The sequence below is a fragment of the Epinephelus fuscoguttatus genome, linkage group LG17, assembly GCF_011397635.1.
Source record: "Epinephelus fuscoguttatus linkage group LG17, E.fuscoguttatus.final_Chr_v1".
NCBI classification, from domain to species: Eukaryota; Metazoa; Chordata; class Actinopteri; order Perciformes; family Serranidae; genus Epinephelus; species Epinephelus fuscoguttatus.
Genome location: NC_064768.1, coordinates 21,340,150 through 21,354,986, shown reverse-complemented (window position 1 = coordinate 21,354,986; position 14,837 = coordinate 21,340,150). Strand labels below are relative to the sequence as shown.

General features: G+C 40.1%; 1 protein-coding gene across 8 annotated transcripts in view; it reads right to left on the bottom strand.

The window, feature by feature from the left end:
- The window catches only part of LOC125904231 (focal adhesion kinase 1-like), a 74,239-nt gene that overhangs the window by 2,575 nt on the left and 56,827 nt on the right, over positions 1-14,837 (bottom strand). For all 8 annotated transcript variants that reach the window (XM_049601493.1, XM_049601490.1, XM_049601491.1 and 5 more), the window contains 13 exons: positions 14,667-14,767; positions 14,306-14,421; positions 12,503-12,603; positions 12,063-12,152; positions 11,777-11,981; positions 11,278-11,389; positions 11,108-11,182; positions 8,863-8,970; positions 8,160-8,270; positions 3,782-3,844; positions 3,204-3,243; positions 1,999-2,102; positions 58-213 (listed from right to left, as the gene is read on the bottom strand). In XM_049601493.1, coding sequence (XP_049457450.1) covers positions 58-213; positions 1,999-2,102; positions 3,204-3,243; positions 3,782-3,844; positions 8,160-8,270; positions 8,863-8,970; positions 11,108-11,182; positions 11,278-11,389; positions 11,777-11,981; positions 12,063-12,152; positions 12,503-12,603; positions 14,306-14,421; positions 14,667-14,767 — 1,382 coding nt within the window. The remainder of the gene's footprint in view (positions 1-57; positions 214-1,998; positions 2,103-3,203; positions 3,244-3,781; positions 3,845-8,159; positions 8,271-8,862; positions 8,971-11,107; positions 11,183-11,277; positions 11,390-11,776; positions 11,982-12,062; positions 12,153-12,502; positions 12,604-14,305; positions 14,422-14,666; positions 14,768-14,837) is intronic.

The window sequence follows — 14,837 nt, the reverse complement described above, 5'->3', positions numbered from 1 at the left end:
TGTACCACACTGTTGTACCTTCTATGACCTTTGTCAGAGAGTGAATATTGATCCTACCTTGACCATTGGGATGTACTCCTCTGGGGCTGCAGGCTGAATCCTGTTTGACATCTCAATCACAGCTTTGACCAACCCTGTTACGTTCTCATACACTTTGTCGTTAGAACGATCCAAGTTGGCGGTGGGGGGTGGGCTGATCTCCTGAGGCTGCAGCTAGACCAATGAGGGAAGTATAAGCGTTAGAGTAAGACGCAAAAAAAAAAAAAAGAAGAAATTTACATGTTTTTTTGTTTGTTTGGTTTTTAGCTCATGTATTTTCAATTCATTTTAATTCTTAAAAACAAGCTCATTCTGCTACTGGTGTCAACACAGGTGACTGTAGTTAGACAGACAAAACACTGGGGGGCAGTATTTGACTGGATCCACACACACGCCATTTCCCCTTCTCTCTCTCTCTCTCTCTCTCTCTCTCTCTCTCTCTCTCTCTCTCTCTCTCTCTCTCTCTCTCTCTCTCTCTCTCACACAAGCCTCAGATTGTTATTGTCGTCTACATGCATTTCTACCTACGTACTAGACACCTTGGTTTTTCTACTACAACAGAGGAATGTGTAGGGCTGTTAGTACAGTGTGATGGCAGGACAGACAGGGTCAGTTCTCTAGTGACAGACTGCTTTAAGCAACAGTTTTCATACTGATGTTAAATGATAACGTGTCATGTCAAAGGGTGGGTTGTGTACCTGCTGTATGTTTAAAGTCATTTTGCACCTTTAATCTTTAAAACCCCTCAGTGTAGGTTTAATTAATGTTCACAAAACTACCCAACTAATTCCATTCTGTTTAAGCTGCAGCCAGTAATGTGGGGACATAATTAAAGCACGGCTGAAGTGATTTGTAGGCCACCCCTTCAATGAGAAGAGACATGCCTCAGTAAAGAGATTTAAACAAATAAATCACCTGAAGCCACACTGAGGAAAAGTTTCTGTGTAATGGTGGAGACAAACATTTCTCACAGCTTTAATTAGTTTTATGTAACCAGTTAATGTTTGTAACTAATTTAACTACATTAATGTAACTATGTTATTATCTAAAGATACAACAGAGGAAATTCAGTGATCAGTTATTAATGGTTCTACTGATCTATGAAAAAAAACACTACGATGCCTTTTACATTTTGGTTTTATTTTTCTTTACCAGGGATATTTCTCACAAAACTCTGGCTACGGCTGCTACAAGCCTACAGCCACTTTATTATTAATGGGATGAGAAGTTTCCATTGTACTGAATGGGAAATAGTGGAACAAGCTCGTAGTAATAACAGCTCCAAAGTCAACTTTTGGAGTTTTAAACCACATCTCACAGTCCTCATGAGATGCATTTGAAAGCCCCAGATGAGATTATTTTGTCAAGAGTATTTCCGTGAAAAACGATTTTGTCATGCTAACAGTGATATTTTGTTCAGCCTCTGGTAAAGAAAAATAACTTGAGCACAATTCAGAAAACTTCTCTGCACATAATAATGATGGCAACTATTACTAGCTCTACAGTGACGACAGACCAACACAAAGATCAGCTTACCCTCCACGGCTATGGGGAGGTTGAGGAGATGGGAGGGAGGGAGGTGTGGTTGGGGACAGGGAGGAGACAGAAGGGGATCGGGGTGTGCAGCAGGTCGTGATGAGAGGGTAAGGGTGTGACAGATTGATTGATGGATAGGTGGATGCAGGGGTCAGAAAAGCAGGATGAGTAATAGGAAGACGGCAAGGTGTGAAAGGGAAACGAACAGAATGAGTGCAGGGATGTTAATAAGAGAGAGAGGGGGGAGAAGGAGTGAAGGGGGAGAGAAGAGGGACAGCACATTAGGCCAGAGCCGACCACAAGCGAGGTATTGGCACTGCATGCAACCCATCAGCAAAATGTGTTCATAGGGTTGAAGTCAACTCAGAAATATTAATGGTTCACAGCTCTGTATGTGTTTGAGTATGATGTGTGCATAAATACCTTGACTCCCTCGTTGTAGCTGTCCACGGGGCAGAGACTGGCCAGGTTACCTAGGTGACCAGGAGCTCCAGGGCGGGGTGGTTTCTTAGGTGGAGCCACGTGTTCTGAAAAAAAAGGAGTATGACAGTATGAGATGTAGCATGGAGTTAAGTTAATACATGCTAACAGCTACTTTATGCTAGTGTGCAGAGGTGGAAAGTTTGTGACTATTACAACTTAAGTAGAACTTTAAGGCACTTGTACTATGAGTTTTTCCATTTAACGCTACTTTAAACTTGATTAAATATAAAAAACGTCATCAGTTTAATGAAATATGAGACACAACTTTCCATCAGTGCACAATCTAATTGACATGCAGGTTTAGGTAGAGCTAATTTTAACACATCAACATTAATACTGCAATAGGAACTACAGTAATTATTAACTCTGTGAAAAGGACAGTTCTGTTCTATGGGTAGTTTTACTTTTAATACTGAAGGTACATTTTGCTGACAATACTTGTGAACTTTTACATGAATGCAGGACATTTATTTTCAAGTGTTTTACAATGTATGAGCTCTTCTTTAAGTTAAAGGAATACTTGGACCCCCAAATGACCATTTGTATTTCAGTTACTCGCCCTGTGTTACACTGAATTTAGGGAGAAAACTTTGTTTTCTCGCATGCTTCCACAGTGAACAAAGAATCCAAAAAACAGAAAATTCTTGATGAATCGAAGTCATGGGGGTCCACGTTTAACATCGTCATAACTACAAACTCTCACACAACTCATGCAGTATAATTCAAGTCTCATTTATCCAGTTGCCTGCTCAGTAGCTCCCAAACACAGATGGCACAGCAGGCCTGGGCAAACACATGCATTTAAACTCTGCTCGTGCACTTCATTGAGATCCCCAGTGTGTGAGACTGTTGATGCAAAAGTGTTTTAAATAGTTAGGTTTTAGCAAATCCATGTGTTTGGGAAGTACTGAGCATACAACTTGGTAAATGTTGTGTGAAAGTTTGTAAATAGGTGTTGTTAAACGCAGCCCCCCATGACTTCAATTCATCAAGAATTGTTTGTTTTTGGATTCTTCTTTCACTGTGGAGGCATTGAGAAAAGCAAACTTGTCTTCACAAATTCATCCTAACACTGGGTGAGTAATTGATACACAGAGGATCATTTTGTGGGTGTAGTATTCCTTTAAGTGTGTCTGTGTTCTCACCTGGTTTCCCGACAGGCTGGTAGATGTGTTGACTTCCACCCTGTGCAAAGACAAACACGACAGGCTCTTTGAATAAGAGGAAAAACTTTGCCAAAAGTTATTCTAATAGTGATAGTAATTTCACAAGCTAAATATAAGAAAATCTATCATATTGACACCCATCAGCACTGTCACCGCTCAGCTACAGTTGATACAGTGCGGAGACGATAAGGTCAGTGCTTAGAATAGCTTTAGGACATTATAATACACATTTACAGTAAAACTCTGCAGTGTTTCTAGGTTTAAAGTTCCCATGAGCCCTCTGTGGTCATGTGGTTGGTGTGTAGGCAGTACCCTCCCTGGCACACGGACAGAAATACTTTCTCTCCTTCTCCCAGCCTCTGTATTTCCCCTGTCTGTCCGTCAGCCTGTCTGTTGGACTGAATACTTTCCCACTTTTAAATTCTTTATCTCTCTCGTCTTTGCTGTGATCTGCTACTTTTCTTCTCCTTGTCCTGTTATCCAATTCTTTGCTTCTTCTCTTTTCAGCATTTCTACAATTATACTTTGAGTGTCAACACACACACAGAGTGACTGACCGGTGTTTGTAGTGTGCCGTCCTCTCTGTCGATGCTTCCCCTGCTGTTCCTGGACTCTGCCTTCTGCAGCAAAGAAACAGAGAGATGGATTTAATGGACAACAAACAAGCAATTTCAATCACTGCAAAAGTTCCGGGTAGTTTTAGGTTATTGATAAAATAAAGTACAATAAAATCACATTGTTATTTGACACAGGACTCACTTTACAAAAGCATGGTGCATCCACAAACAAACAGAGAATATGAAAAACACAACCAGTGAACAGGTTGACAGTCACCTGCAGGTCAGAGAAATTAAAAGTCTATGCAAAGCAGCCACAGTTATCTGTTCCTAACCAAGCACCACATTTCAACAGAAGAACCAGCAAACGTATTTTGCACAATAGGATTTCCAACAATGTCTACGATCTGCCGAAGGTCATTTTTCCATCTGAACTGCCTGAAAACGTGAACATCATCATCATCATCATCATCATCACGTCAGTAAAGAAGAAGAGCAGCAGATAAACACCTGTCCACACATATAACTTCCTGACAGTCTTCCTGCAGCTCACACCATTACTTAATCCTGTCCATATTTTCACCACTAAAACCCAAGCACGACTCCAAACTCCATCTCTCTCTCTGTTTCTGTACCGTTTTGGTGAAGCACGCCTTGAAGAGATGCATCCTGGGAGAGTAGAGGCTGAAGAAGACGGGAGGAGGAAAGCAGAGAGTGGAGGCCATCGAAAGGAGGGCGGAGATAGGGACAGAAAGTATGAGAGAAAGAGAGATGCGAGCAAAGAGAAACTTCAGACACAGAGAGAGAAAGACTGATGAAGAATATCATAAAGGGGAGGACAGAGAGAGAGAGAGAGAGAGAGAGGAATCTAAGAACGTGGAAGATGAGACTGAGAGAAGTGAACTAAGAAAGACAGAAAAACTGAGTCAGAGAAGAATGGAGGGAGAGGGAAAGACAGAGAAGGAGAAGAAGTTTTTCCAGAGGAGGAAAAGCTCCACTGAGCCACAGAGACAAAATCCTGCAAAGAAAAGATCCAACCGCCTCACTCTCGTCTCTGTTTCTCTCCCTCAGTCTGTTTCTCCCTCCCACTTTTTCCATCTCTCTGCATCTCCCTCTGTTTTCCCCTCTCTCTGTTACTCTTTCTCTCTCTCTCTCTCTCTCTCTTGGATGGGTGACTCCTTGTTCGTTCCACCCTCTCAAGGGCTCATGCCAATCCCACTTCCTTTCTCCCTCCTTCTGTCCTCCACTCTTGTTCCTCCTCGCCATCTCTTTCTTTTCAGGCCTTACTTTCCTTCCTTCTCTCTTACTGCTTTTTCGTTCTCTTTAATTCATCTGTTGATCCTCCTTTCAGTTTATCACAAAGTGTATGTAAATATTTCACTAATAGAGCTTCATTCAGACAGTTCTCTAAAGTGGTAGATGTATTGAGATCTTCTACTTCAGTGAAAGTATTAATAGCTCAATGTAAAAATACTGACATTCAAGTTAAAGTCCCGCAGTCATGATTTACTTAAAGGAATACTTCACCCCCCAGATGATCATTTATTTATCAGTTTATCACCCGGTGTTGCATTGAATTCAAGAAGACAACTTTGTTTTTCTAGCATGCCTCCATGGTGAACAAAGAATCCAACAACAGAAAATTCAAGATTAACTGAAGTCATAGGAGTCCACCTTAAAAAAACAGAAAAACTATATCAAAACATTTGTTTACAAACTCTCACACAACTCATGCAGTATAATCCAAGTCTCTTTTATCCAGTTGCATAATAAATACTTCCCAAATAGACAACCCTTTCCGATAGGGAACTGACCTAAAAGTGAAACTTATTGAGGATCTCTTCAAAGCCAGACTCCATTTACAAAAATGGTTATCTTACCATGCTGAACATGGGAGCTGCTGGTCTACTGCTGCCTCAATAATGTTTAATTTGCCTTGTTTGTTTGTGTCACTGTCACACAATGACACAAACAAACGATCTACAGAGGGCAGTGGTAGACTAGCCAGCAGCTCCTGTGTTCAGCGAGGTAAAATTACTGCTTTAGTCAATGGAGTCTGACTTTGAAGAGAGCATAGATAAATTTCACTTTCAGTTCCCTGTCAGAAAGAGCTGTCTGTTTGGCAAATACTCAACTAATGAGACCTGATGACACTGCACATGTTGTGTGAGAGTTTTTAAATAGTTTGCTGTTGTTTAACATGGCCACCTTTCACCTTAGTTCATTAAGAATTTTCTCTGTTTTTGGATTCTTTGTTCACTGTGGAGAGAAAACCAAAGTTTTCTTCACTGAATCAATGTAACACGGGGTGATTAATAATATAAATAAATGATCATTTGGGGGATGGAGTATTACTTTAAGTACATGTGCATAGGTATTATCACAAAAATGTACTTCCAGATTCAATAGTCTTTTAGACCTGAACTTTAAGATTTCATTTCATTTCATTTAATATGAAATTTAAAGTCAAAATTAGCAGTTTTTTTTGATAAATTACCCCTTTAAAACTGGTGCATTATACAGACATACATGTTGAGGGTTCAGTGTACGGACGAGGACTCCAGGATACTCTTTAAAATCAAATCATCAGCAAGCTCAGAAACTCTTATGATACTCCATACTAGTACGCAATAAAAATGGCTGTTAAAAAATGTCTCTGAGGTCTTTCTGGGGCTGTCGGTGCACAACACAATGATAAAGGGCTTAGTCAACACTTGTGATGATACAGTAGGCTGCAGCTACACCGAGTTCATAGACCACACTGCCTTAAAAATAATCCTCTTTGTCATTGTGGTTAAATCAGATCAGTACACAGTTCACTTTATGGTTTTATTTTCAACTGTGACATCAGATTACAACAAGCTTAACAGACTTTGAGTCCACCTCACTGACTTTCTTCTTTTATGACCTGACTCATGGTCTTAAAATGGCTGCGCATCAGGAGGAGGAGTAAAAAAATACCCTGGCAGTGCCGCTCAAATGTATCAAGTGTCTGAAATGAGGGTGATAACAGGTATTTATTGATGATTGATTCACGTCTGTGAAGGAAGCTTCCTGTTACTTGTCAACTTCCATGAGGGTCCAGTCTGAGCCGTAAAACAGCTGGGGATGTAGTGAGCCATTTAGCATCCCCAGCATTAAATCTCACCAAAAGTTTGTGAAGGTGGGTGCACAGAGGAACTGATGCATTAAGAGAGCACACAGGCCAGGAAAAATAAATGACGCCATGGTTTCACCAAATAACAAATAAGATAGCAGCAATGCCATCTGCCAGCTCTGTCCTGAGAGATTTCCTATTCTGTGAAGCAATAAATAAAGAGAGCGGACGTCTCGCCCCATCACTCATCTCTGTGTTTTTCTCTCTATTTCAGCTCTCCTACAGCTGGCAGAAATGAAAGCGGCAGATTAAGGCTAGAGGAGAAACAATCTGACCTGAAGAGAGATGAAAAACAGACTTGTTTTTCTAAAGTAGTGATTTGGCTCCTTTTGGGGATGTTTCACTGTCTGATGAGATAAATCAATCACAACTGAGCCAGTTCAAAGATCTGAAAAAGATATTGTGCAGCTCATCTGGCAACAGCAATACACAAAGACATTTTACTAAGTCGAAAGAGCGCCCCACAGCCTCACACACATAAACGAACCAGGCAGCGAATAGTTTGGTTAGCTGTCAAGTTGCCCTAGAAGAAGATCCCTATTTAGGTAGCTACAATAGTGAATCGAATTTTCCTTCGGTTGACCTAAGAGACCAGTATTTGGAGGATTAAAATTGAAATTTGTTTGGAAAACCTTTGGGGGTTGCACTGCTTACCCCAATAAATGTTATTTACAGTCTCTCTGCACTAAGGCCCTGCAAAGGAGGTGCTGAATGCAATATATTATGAGGGCTAGAAGTTGGACCGGAGTACTGTAAGTTCCCTTTAATTTTCCATCTGTTTCTAGAGGTGATGTTCTGCTCATAATGTGTCTATTGTCTTCAAATAAAAACTGAAAACTGTAGCTTATATTTTAGGGATGTGCTCGATTAATTAACTAGTAAATTTGACATCGCTACCCTCCTTGATGGCATCAGAATTACTACTCAGTTAAGTAAGTATGTCCAAACCTAACTAGGGATGCGCGAAATTAGTCAATTTAAGCGATTAAACGTCCTCCCCCTTGCTAGTCTGCACCAGAAATATTAGTCTATTAAACTAGTGTTTTATTCATGTAGCCGTCAGACAGCAGTCCCTGTCACCACGGTAACGCTCGAGTAAAACTGAGTTTTAAAACGGCACAGTGGGAAATTGGAGAGATGTCCTCTCATCATCTCAACATCTGTTTAAACATAGGGAAATTAGTCATTAGAAACATTCCTACAGTGTATGAAAACCATTACCATAACCATGAAGCTCTCCTCCTGCTCCAGCCACCGCTGGTCATCTTCCATCTGTTGCTGCTGCATCATCAGCCTCTCCTCCATCATGGCCTGGCCTACGCATCCACCGTCCTGCAGAAAACACCAGTGCTTGAATGCGAACTGTTGCTCTTTCGACATTCAAAACTTTTGTTAAAAAGTCCAATCAGGATAGCAACATGAGCACCTCAGTTATCTTTACATGCTGACAACAAGCTGCTTGAACAGTGTGATAATCTTAAATCCATCGGCTCATAAAAATGACTGCAGGGATCAAGTTTTAAACATTTCCCTGACTGCAGTTACTTTATTCCCCTGCACAGAGCGCTGTGGTCCGCTGGAAAAAACAACTTCAATATATGGCTGAAGTGCCAGCACCTCATGTCACCTGCTATGTTTAATCAAAATGAAAAGTAAATTACATAAATACATATGAAACTGAAAACCTAGGTTGTTTTAGGATCAAATGCTGTCTTAGATGTCATCCTTAAACTGTATTTAGGTATATGTGTTTTTTTTGGCTAAGCTGGATGCAGCATGCAGTAAGGTGAAAGTTCAAGAAAATTGCAACACTTCACCAATGGACAGCATGTGATTCAAGTGGCTGAGACGTCGGAAAATAAAAGTAGATGTAATTTCAGGGGGTTTTTCCTGTCAAATGTCCTTTATCAATGAGTGTGCATACCTCCATGTTCGGGCTCCACAGTGCCGTGTGTTCAGGTCTGTGTTGATTCCAGGAATCAGTGGGAGGGTAGCTGCCTCCTACTCCTCCTACACCGCCATGTGCTGTCGGCTGCAGGTGCACAGACATACAGAGACAAACACAGATGGAGAGAATATCAAAGATCATTAATAATGGTAAGAAGGATCAACACTTGGCTTATAAGACACTGCAACAGGGGGAAAAAAATACACCTCCATGCAGGTCAAAGCAAACACAATCCTGCTCCTTAGACATCACAACTATAAAACATAACTTGGGCACTTTTATGCAGAAGAGCTTGACTCATTTTGACAAAAAGAAATTAAAAGATGGATAAATGAAATAAAATAAAATGTTTGTGCTAATGAAGACACACAAATTCCAATTTAAGACTATTTGGTGACTTATTATAAACTAATGAAAACACAGTTATGAATATTATATTCCATTTCTGCCAATGGATGCCCCAAAATATATACTAGACCTTTAAGTGCTAATTTTTCAAGCCTTGTAAAGGACCTGCAAACAACCTGGTATAGTAAAGGCACATGTGTGAAGGTTACAAGAGTGTAAAGTGACAGATATTATCTTAGAGAATATAATAAGTGCTTTAATTTTCTCTGTCCGGATTACAACACAAAGCCATATTTCAAAAACGGTCACTTTAAATTGTCAGTTTTTCTAAATGTTATGTCAAAAAACTGATGACAAACAGCAGAGTGAAGAGTGCACCCACATTTCAAATGGACTCCTAGAAAGGCTCTCTGAATCATAGAGAGAATAATTGAAGGATCTTTATGAAATAATAACACTAATCCCGCTAACACTTATTAAGCATTGTTAGTAATAACAAGCACTGATTTGGCTCAAGGCCTCAAAGAATCATGGGAGTTCTTGTACAGCATTTCAGCTGCTCTCATTCTTGTGTGTAACACACGCTACCAAAATATACAGAAGTTATTCTTACATGTGATATGATCAAGTTTGACTTAAATAGCAGTTCAAATTATACACTCCTTATAAGGACAAGAGAGAGAGAGAGCTGCTCGCCGCCATAAGGGCTGGAGAGTGGCTTTGATTTGTGTGTGTGTGTGTGTGTGGCTTTTAGCACTACAGGAAATGCCTGCTGTCTGCTCGGTTTATGAGGAGAGGAATAACTGCACTGAGAGCCTCTCTCATTTTCTCTGCCTTCACATTTCTCTTTTCTGACTTTGACACACACAGCACACGCTTCCAGCAGTCTGTGCATTTACTCAGACTCCATACTGACTTCACTGGGTCGGCCTTTATTGTGACGATAGCGCTCAACCAGAACATTTCAGAGACTGAATTAAAAATATGATTTATGGAACTCATCAAAGATGTTTCAAGTACTGTAGAATGGAACATTATTGGTGGATTTGTGTTTGATAAACCTTTTCTGAAAACAGCATTCCTACAAAGTTTTGATTTAATACAACTTTCACATTTGTCACACCTTAATTTGGTCAGTGTTTAGTTTTATTTTATGCTGTCTACCCAGCCTCAATCATCTTTGCATCAAACACAGTATAAACATGAAGATGACGTGATCCGAAAACAGGATTTTTTTTTTCTAATATTTAACATCTACACATTTTTTGAAAAGCTTTCAATGGCAAATTTTTCTGTAAGTACTCCATGCAAAATAAAAGGAATGTCTCCAGTTCTTCTGCAGCAGAAATATGTAAAAATAACTGGATAAATATGTACAGTATTACTAAATTAAGCTATTTATGATTCTTAGAATTTAAAACTACAACAGAAAAGTAATTAGAACAGCAAACAGGAAACATCTGAACACAAGTCAGAGAGACTAGGGGAAGAAAAAAACTATATTTTATAACTTGCTTGAACTGCTCAGTTAAACGACATTGCAGGATTAACATTAAGTCAGAAAAAAATGTTTGTGGTAGTGAACACATGTAACCAATGAAAATATTTGATCAACGATCTTAAATTAATAATAAAAAAGAGTTTTCCTTCAACTCTGTTTCTGAACAGGTTACAATATATTTAAAATTCTTGTAAGAGTCCTAAATTCCCTCATCATCCTCTCTGCTGCTGTTGCCACCTGAAACCTCTGGAAGTCAGAGTAAAACACCACTGTAGCCACAGTGGATGAGACGGAACAGAGGAGCACAGTTTTCTCACTATGAGATCTGTGTGTTGGTATTTGTGTGTGTGGCCGTGTGTGTGTTTGCTGTACCGAGAAGTGGTTGAGTTGAGGGCTGGAGAAGAAGCCTTCACTGGAACGAGGACTGGGGTAACCTGGTCTGCTGGGCTGCAGACAGAAAGACAACAGTTTGTTTATTAGCCATGTCAAACGCATAAACTGAGTTAATCAGAGGGGAACAGCACAGTGTCATTCAGTCTTACTTTAGGTGGTGCTTCATCAGACCCTCCAGAGTCCCAGGACACGGTGACTTGTCTCCTCATCTCCATTCGAAGTCTCTCCTCTTGTTGGAGCTTCTCTTCCTCCAGTATGGTGCTGCAAAAGTTATACACATCTTATTGAGTGGTCCTCTTCTTTATAGGTGGACCAATGGGAAAAAAATATCTTCCAAAATGTTTCTCAGTGCAGGGAAATAAATCAAAAGGGGGAAAAGTTAACAACACAACTTTATGACTGGGGAAATTAAATCCAAAGGAAAATTCTTCTTTATTTGTAGGAAACCTCGCTCTAACACCAAGGACGCAAGGGCTGGACAATAAGGACTAATTCACAGAACATCTGTTAATGAATGCAAAATCACATACTAACACTGCAAAGCCATGACTATAGTATTACCATAATGGCCTTAAGTGTAAGTAATATTCATCACAGGAAAACACGACAGCACTTTTAAGCACAAACTGACATAAAATGTTTTACTACCTGAGCTGTGTTTTGAGTTCGGTGAATCGTGGTCGTTTGCTGGGGTCGTACGACCAACATTTGGTCATCAAACTGTAGAGGGTGGGCGGGCACTGAGGGGGCATGGCCAATCGCTCACCGTTCTCTATCCTGCCAATCACGTCATTGTTCTTGACGCCCTGGAAAGGCTTGATGCCGTACATCAAGATCTCCCACATGCACACACCTACACAGAGACAGTTCTTCAGGACTGGATCTCATCATACTTTTCCTGTAGCTAACAAACCCATAAATTATCACAACTCACCAAACATCCAGACGTCACTGGCAGAGGTGAATCTTCTGAAGTTGATAGATTCAGGAGCCATCCATTTGATGGGCAGTTTGCCTTTAGAAGCTGAGACAAACACAGATACAGAATTAACATTACCTTTAAACGTACAGAACATTTTCTTAAACTATATAACTAAAATTTGTGCTGTCATTTGGTTACTGGTGAATTTTTCAATCATTCAGAGGGTCACAGACAAGAAGAAGATGCTGTTTTTGTCATGCAAACGTGCAGTGAGTCCACATAAACTGCAGTACCCTGATGAAACCTGTTGGTGGTGCTAAAGTACTACTCAGGGAATTAGAGTACTCAACAACATTAACAGCTGTCTTGGATACATTTGGACATTAGTGAATCAAGTTCTGTGTCATTAAAATATTGCAAAGCTGTGTATGTGTGTGTTCGAGGATCATTACCTTTGTAGTAAGAGCTGTCCTCCATGTATCGTGACAGACCAAAGTCTCCGAGCATCACACAGTCCACTGAGGAGACCAACACATTACGTGCTGCTATGTCCCTGTAAGTCAGAACTGACTGTCATTATCAGGCCTGAATCATATACATGCTATTCATCATTTCATGGATGAAAAGCATCCATCAAAGAGCATGACATACTGTAAATAAACCACTGCATATTTACTACAAAGTGCATTACATGTCCTTTCTGCCACTTTATTTCAGTCAGTAAGTTCAATGTATGCAGCCAATAGTGCCATCAAGCATTTGCACAACAGAACACAACATTCTGTAACAAGCAACAAGACATTATCCTCTGTTCTTTATTTAACATTACATCATGAATTAAAACTCCTGTAGTGCTCCTGGTTACTTATTTTGAGTTATACTATAAACCTGCCATGATAATAAAGTGAATCCAGCACAGTCAGTCTTCCTAATCTTCTGTGTGAGTGTGCTAGTGATGCACGGATTGCCTCTGACGTCATCTGAATCCACATGTACGCTTAAATCATCCACCTGCCTCGCACCCGGAGGAATTATCATCTCTGATTTAGAGACTTGCAGCTGCATGGACCTGTCACTTCCCCTCTACCTCTACTAGTCCCTGTTAGCTATGATGCTTTTAAATTATGTATTGTACTGATGTATGAGTTTTCTTCACCGGTTTACTTTAATGATTAGAGAGGGTGCTTTAAGTAATTGTACTTCATTGTGTGCAATAATGTCACTGCAGCAAAAATCACGAGACATTTAAGCAGCAAAACTAAAAACTGTATTAACAGCACTACATTTTTATCCTCTGAAACAATCAATGAAGTCACTCATACACCAGTGACTCTCTTAAATGGGGACACACTTATGGTTTCTTCTGCTGTGGTTACACTAAGTATTTAATAAACTCAATATTATTAATAAGCGTGATGATGTGGTGACACTTAACACTTAAGTGCACTGAAGTGGGCTGGTTTTAAATAAATGAACGTTTATTTATTACTAGCTTTCAAAGGCTGTAGTGGGCTGAGTTTAGCTGCCAGGGTGATGATACTGGTATCACCTGAAACTAAAAGACCTATGGAATCCATTCTCATCCAGACCAAAAGTGCTCACCATTTAATCAAAAAACACTTTTTACAGAAATCCCCAAATGTCAAGGTCTTGGGGTCTTAATGTGGTATTTTAGAGGGATATTTGACCACTGTTTTATCACTTTTTGAGTGGTAAAAAATGCTTAAATTCAACACCAAATCTGTGTGACAAATGATACCTACACATAAATTGCTATAACAGCATGGGAATGACCATTATATACTTCCATTATAATGTTCTAAGCCCTTACACACTCCAACCAAAACAAGTTTACGACATATTTATAACCAGAGAAACTTGAAACACAGCGCTGAGCTGCATCTGAAATTAATCTTTAGGTTCCCTGCTTTCAGATGATGTATATCATTCATATGTGGCATCAACTCTTGACCTGCTATCTCACCCTAAATACCCTGTCTCCACTTAAAAAAAAGACAAAAATGGGTCTGTTGTAGGGAGGAAGAGTAGAAGAGGTTACAGTTAAAGTTCTTCTTAACTGGTATATATCATTTCTCCCACCTGCAGCCCATCTGCTTTTAATCAGAACATTAACTTTTATGACCTGACCCTCTCAGTCCATGGATTAATGGCAGTGCCCGCTGATATATCTGCATGCCGTGCCCCACTAGTGTGCATGCTCGTGTGTGTGTGTGTGTGTGTGTGTGTGTGTTTACCTGTGTACGAAGCGTTTGCTCTCCAGATATGCGAGCGCTGTGCTGAGCTGGTAAGCGAACAGAATGAGAGTGGCCAAATCCAAATTGTACTTCCTCACCTGAAGGAACGAACGCAACTGTGGACAGAAAGAAAAAGATGATAAACAGGTGTAAGGTAAAGACAGAGAAATCGTTGAACGGTGTATTTTCAGAACACAGCAGAAAGCAGCATAAAAATATTTATGTGCAAATGTATACAGTGGATTTTTTTAATGCGCGGGCTTTCCAGTAACTTATACCCGAACAGTTTCCTTTATAAACTGATAAGACTTGACACACGCTCTACTCAATCTGCGTGTGGGAACGTTATCCTCAGACGTACCTCTCCCAGAGTGCACAGCTCCATGATAATCCACACAGGGTTTTCTGTGATCACTCCGATCAGCTTGACGATGTGAGGGTGGTCAAACTGACGCATTGTCACTGCAAGTGAAACACACACACATTAACACACTCAGCACGTATGAAATGAGTCACAGTTTTCTAATAAGTC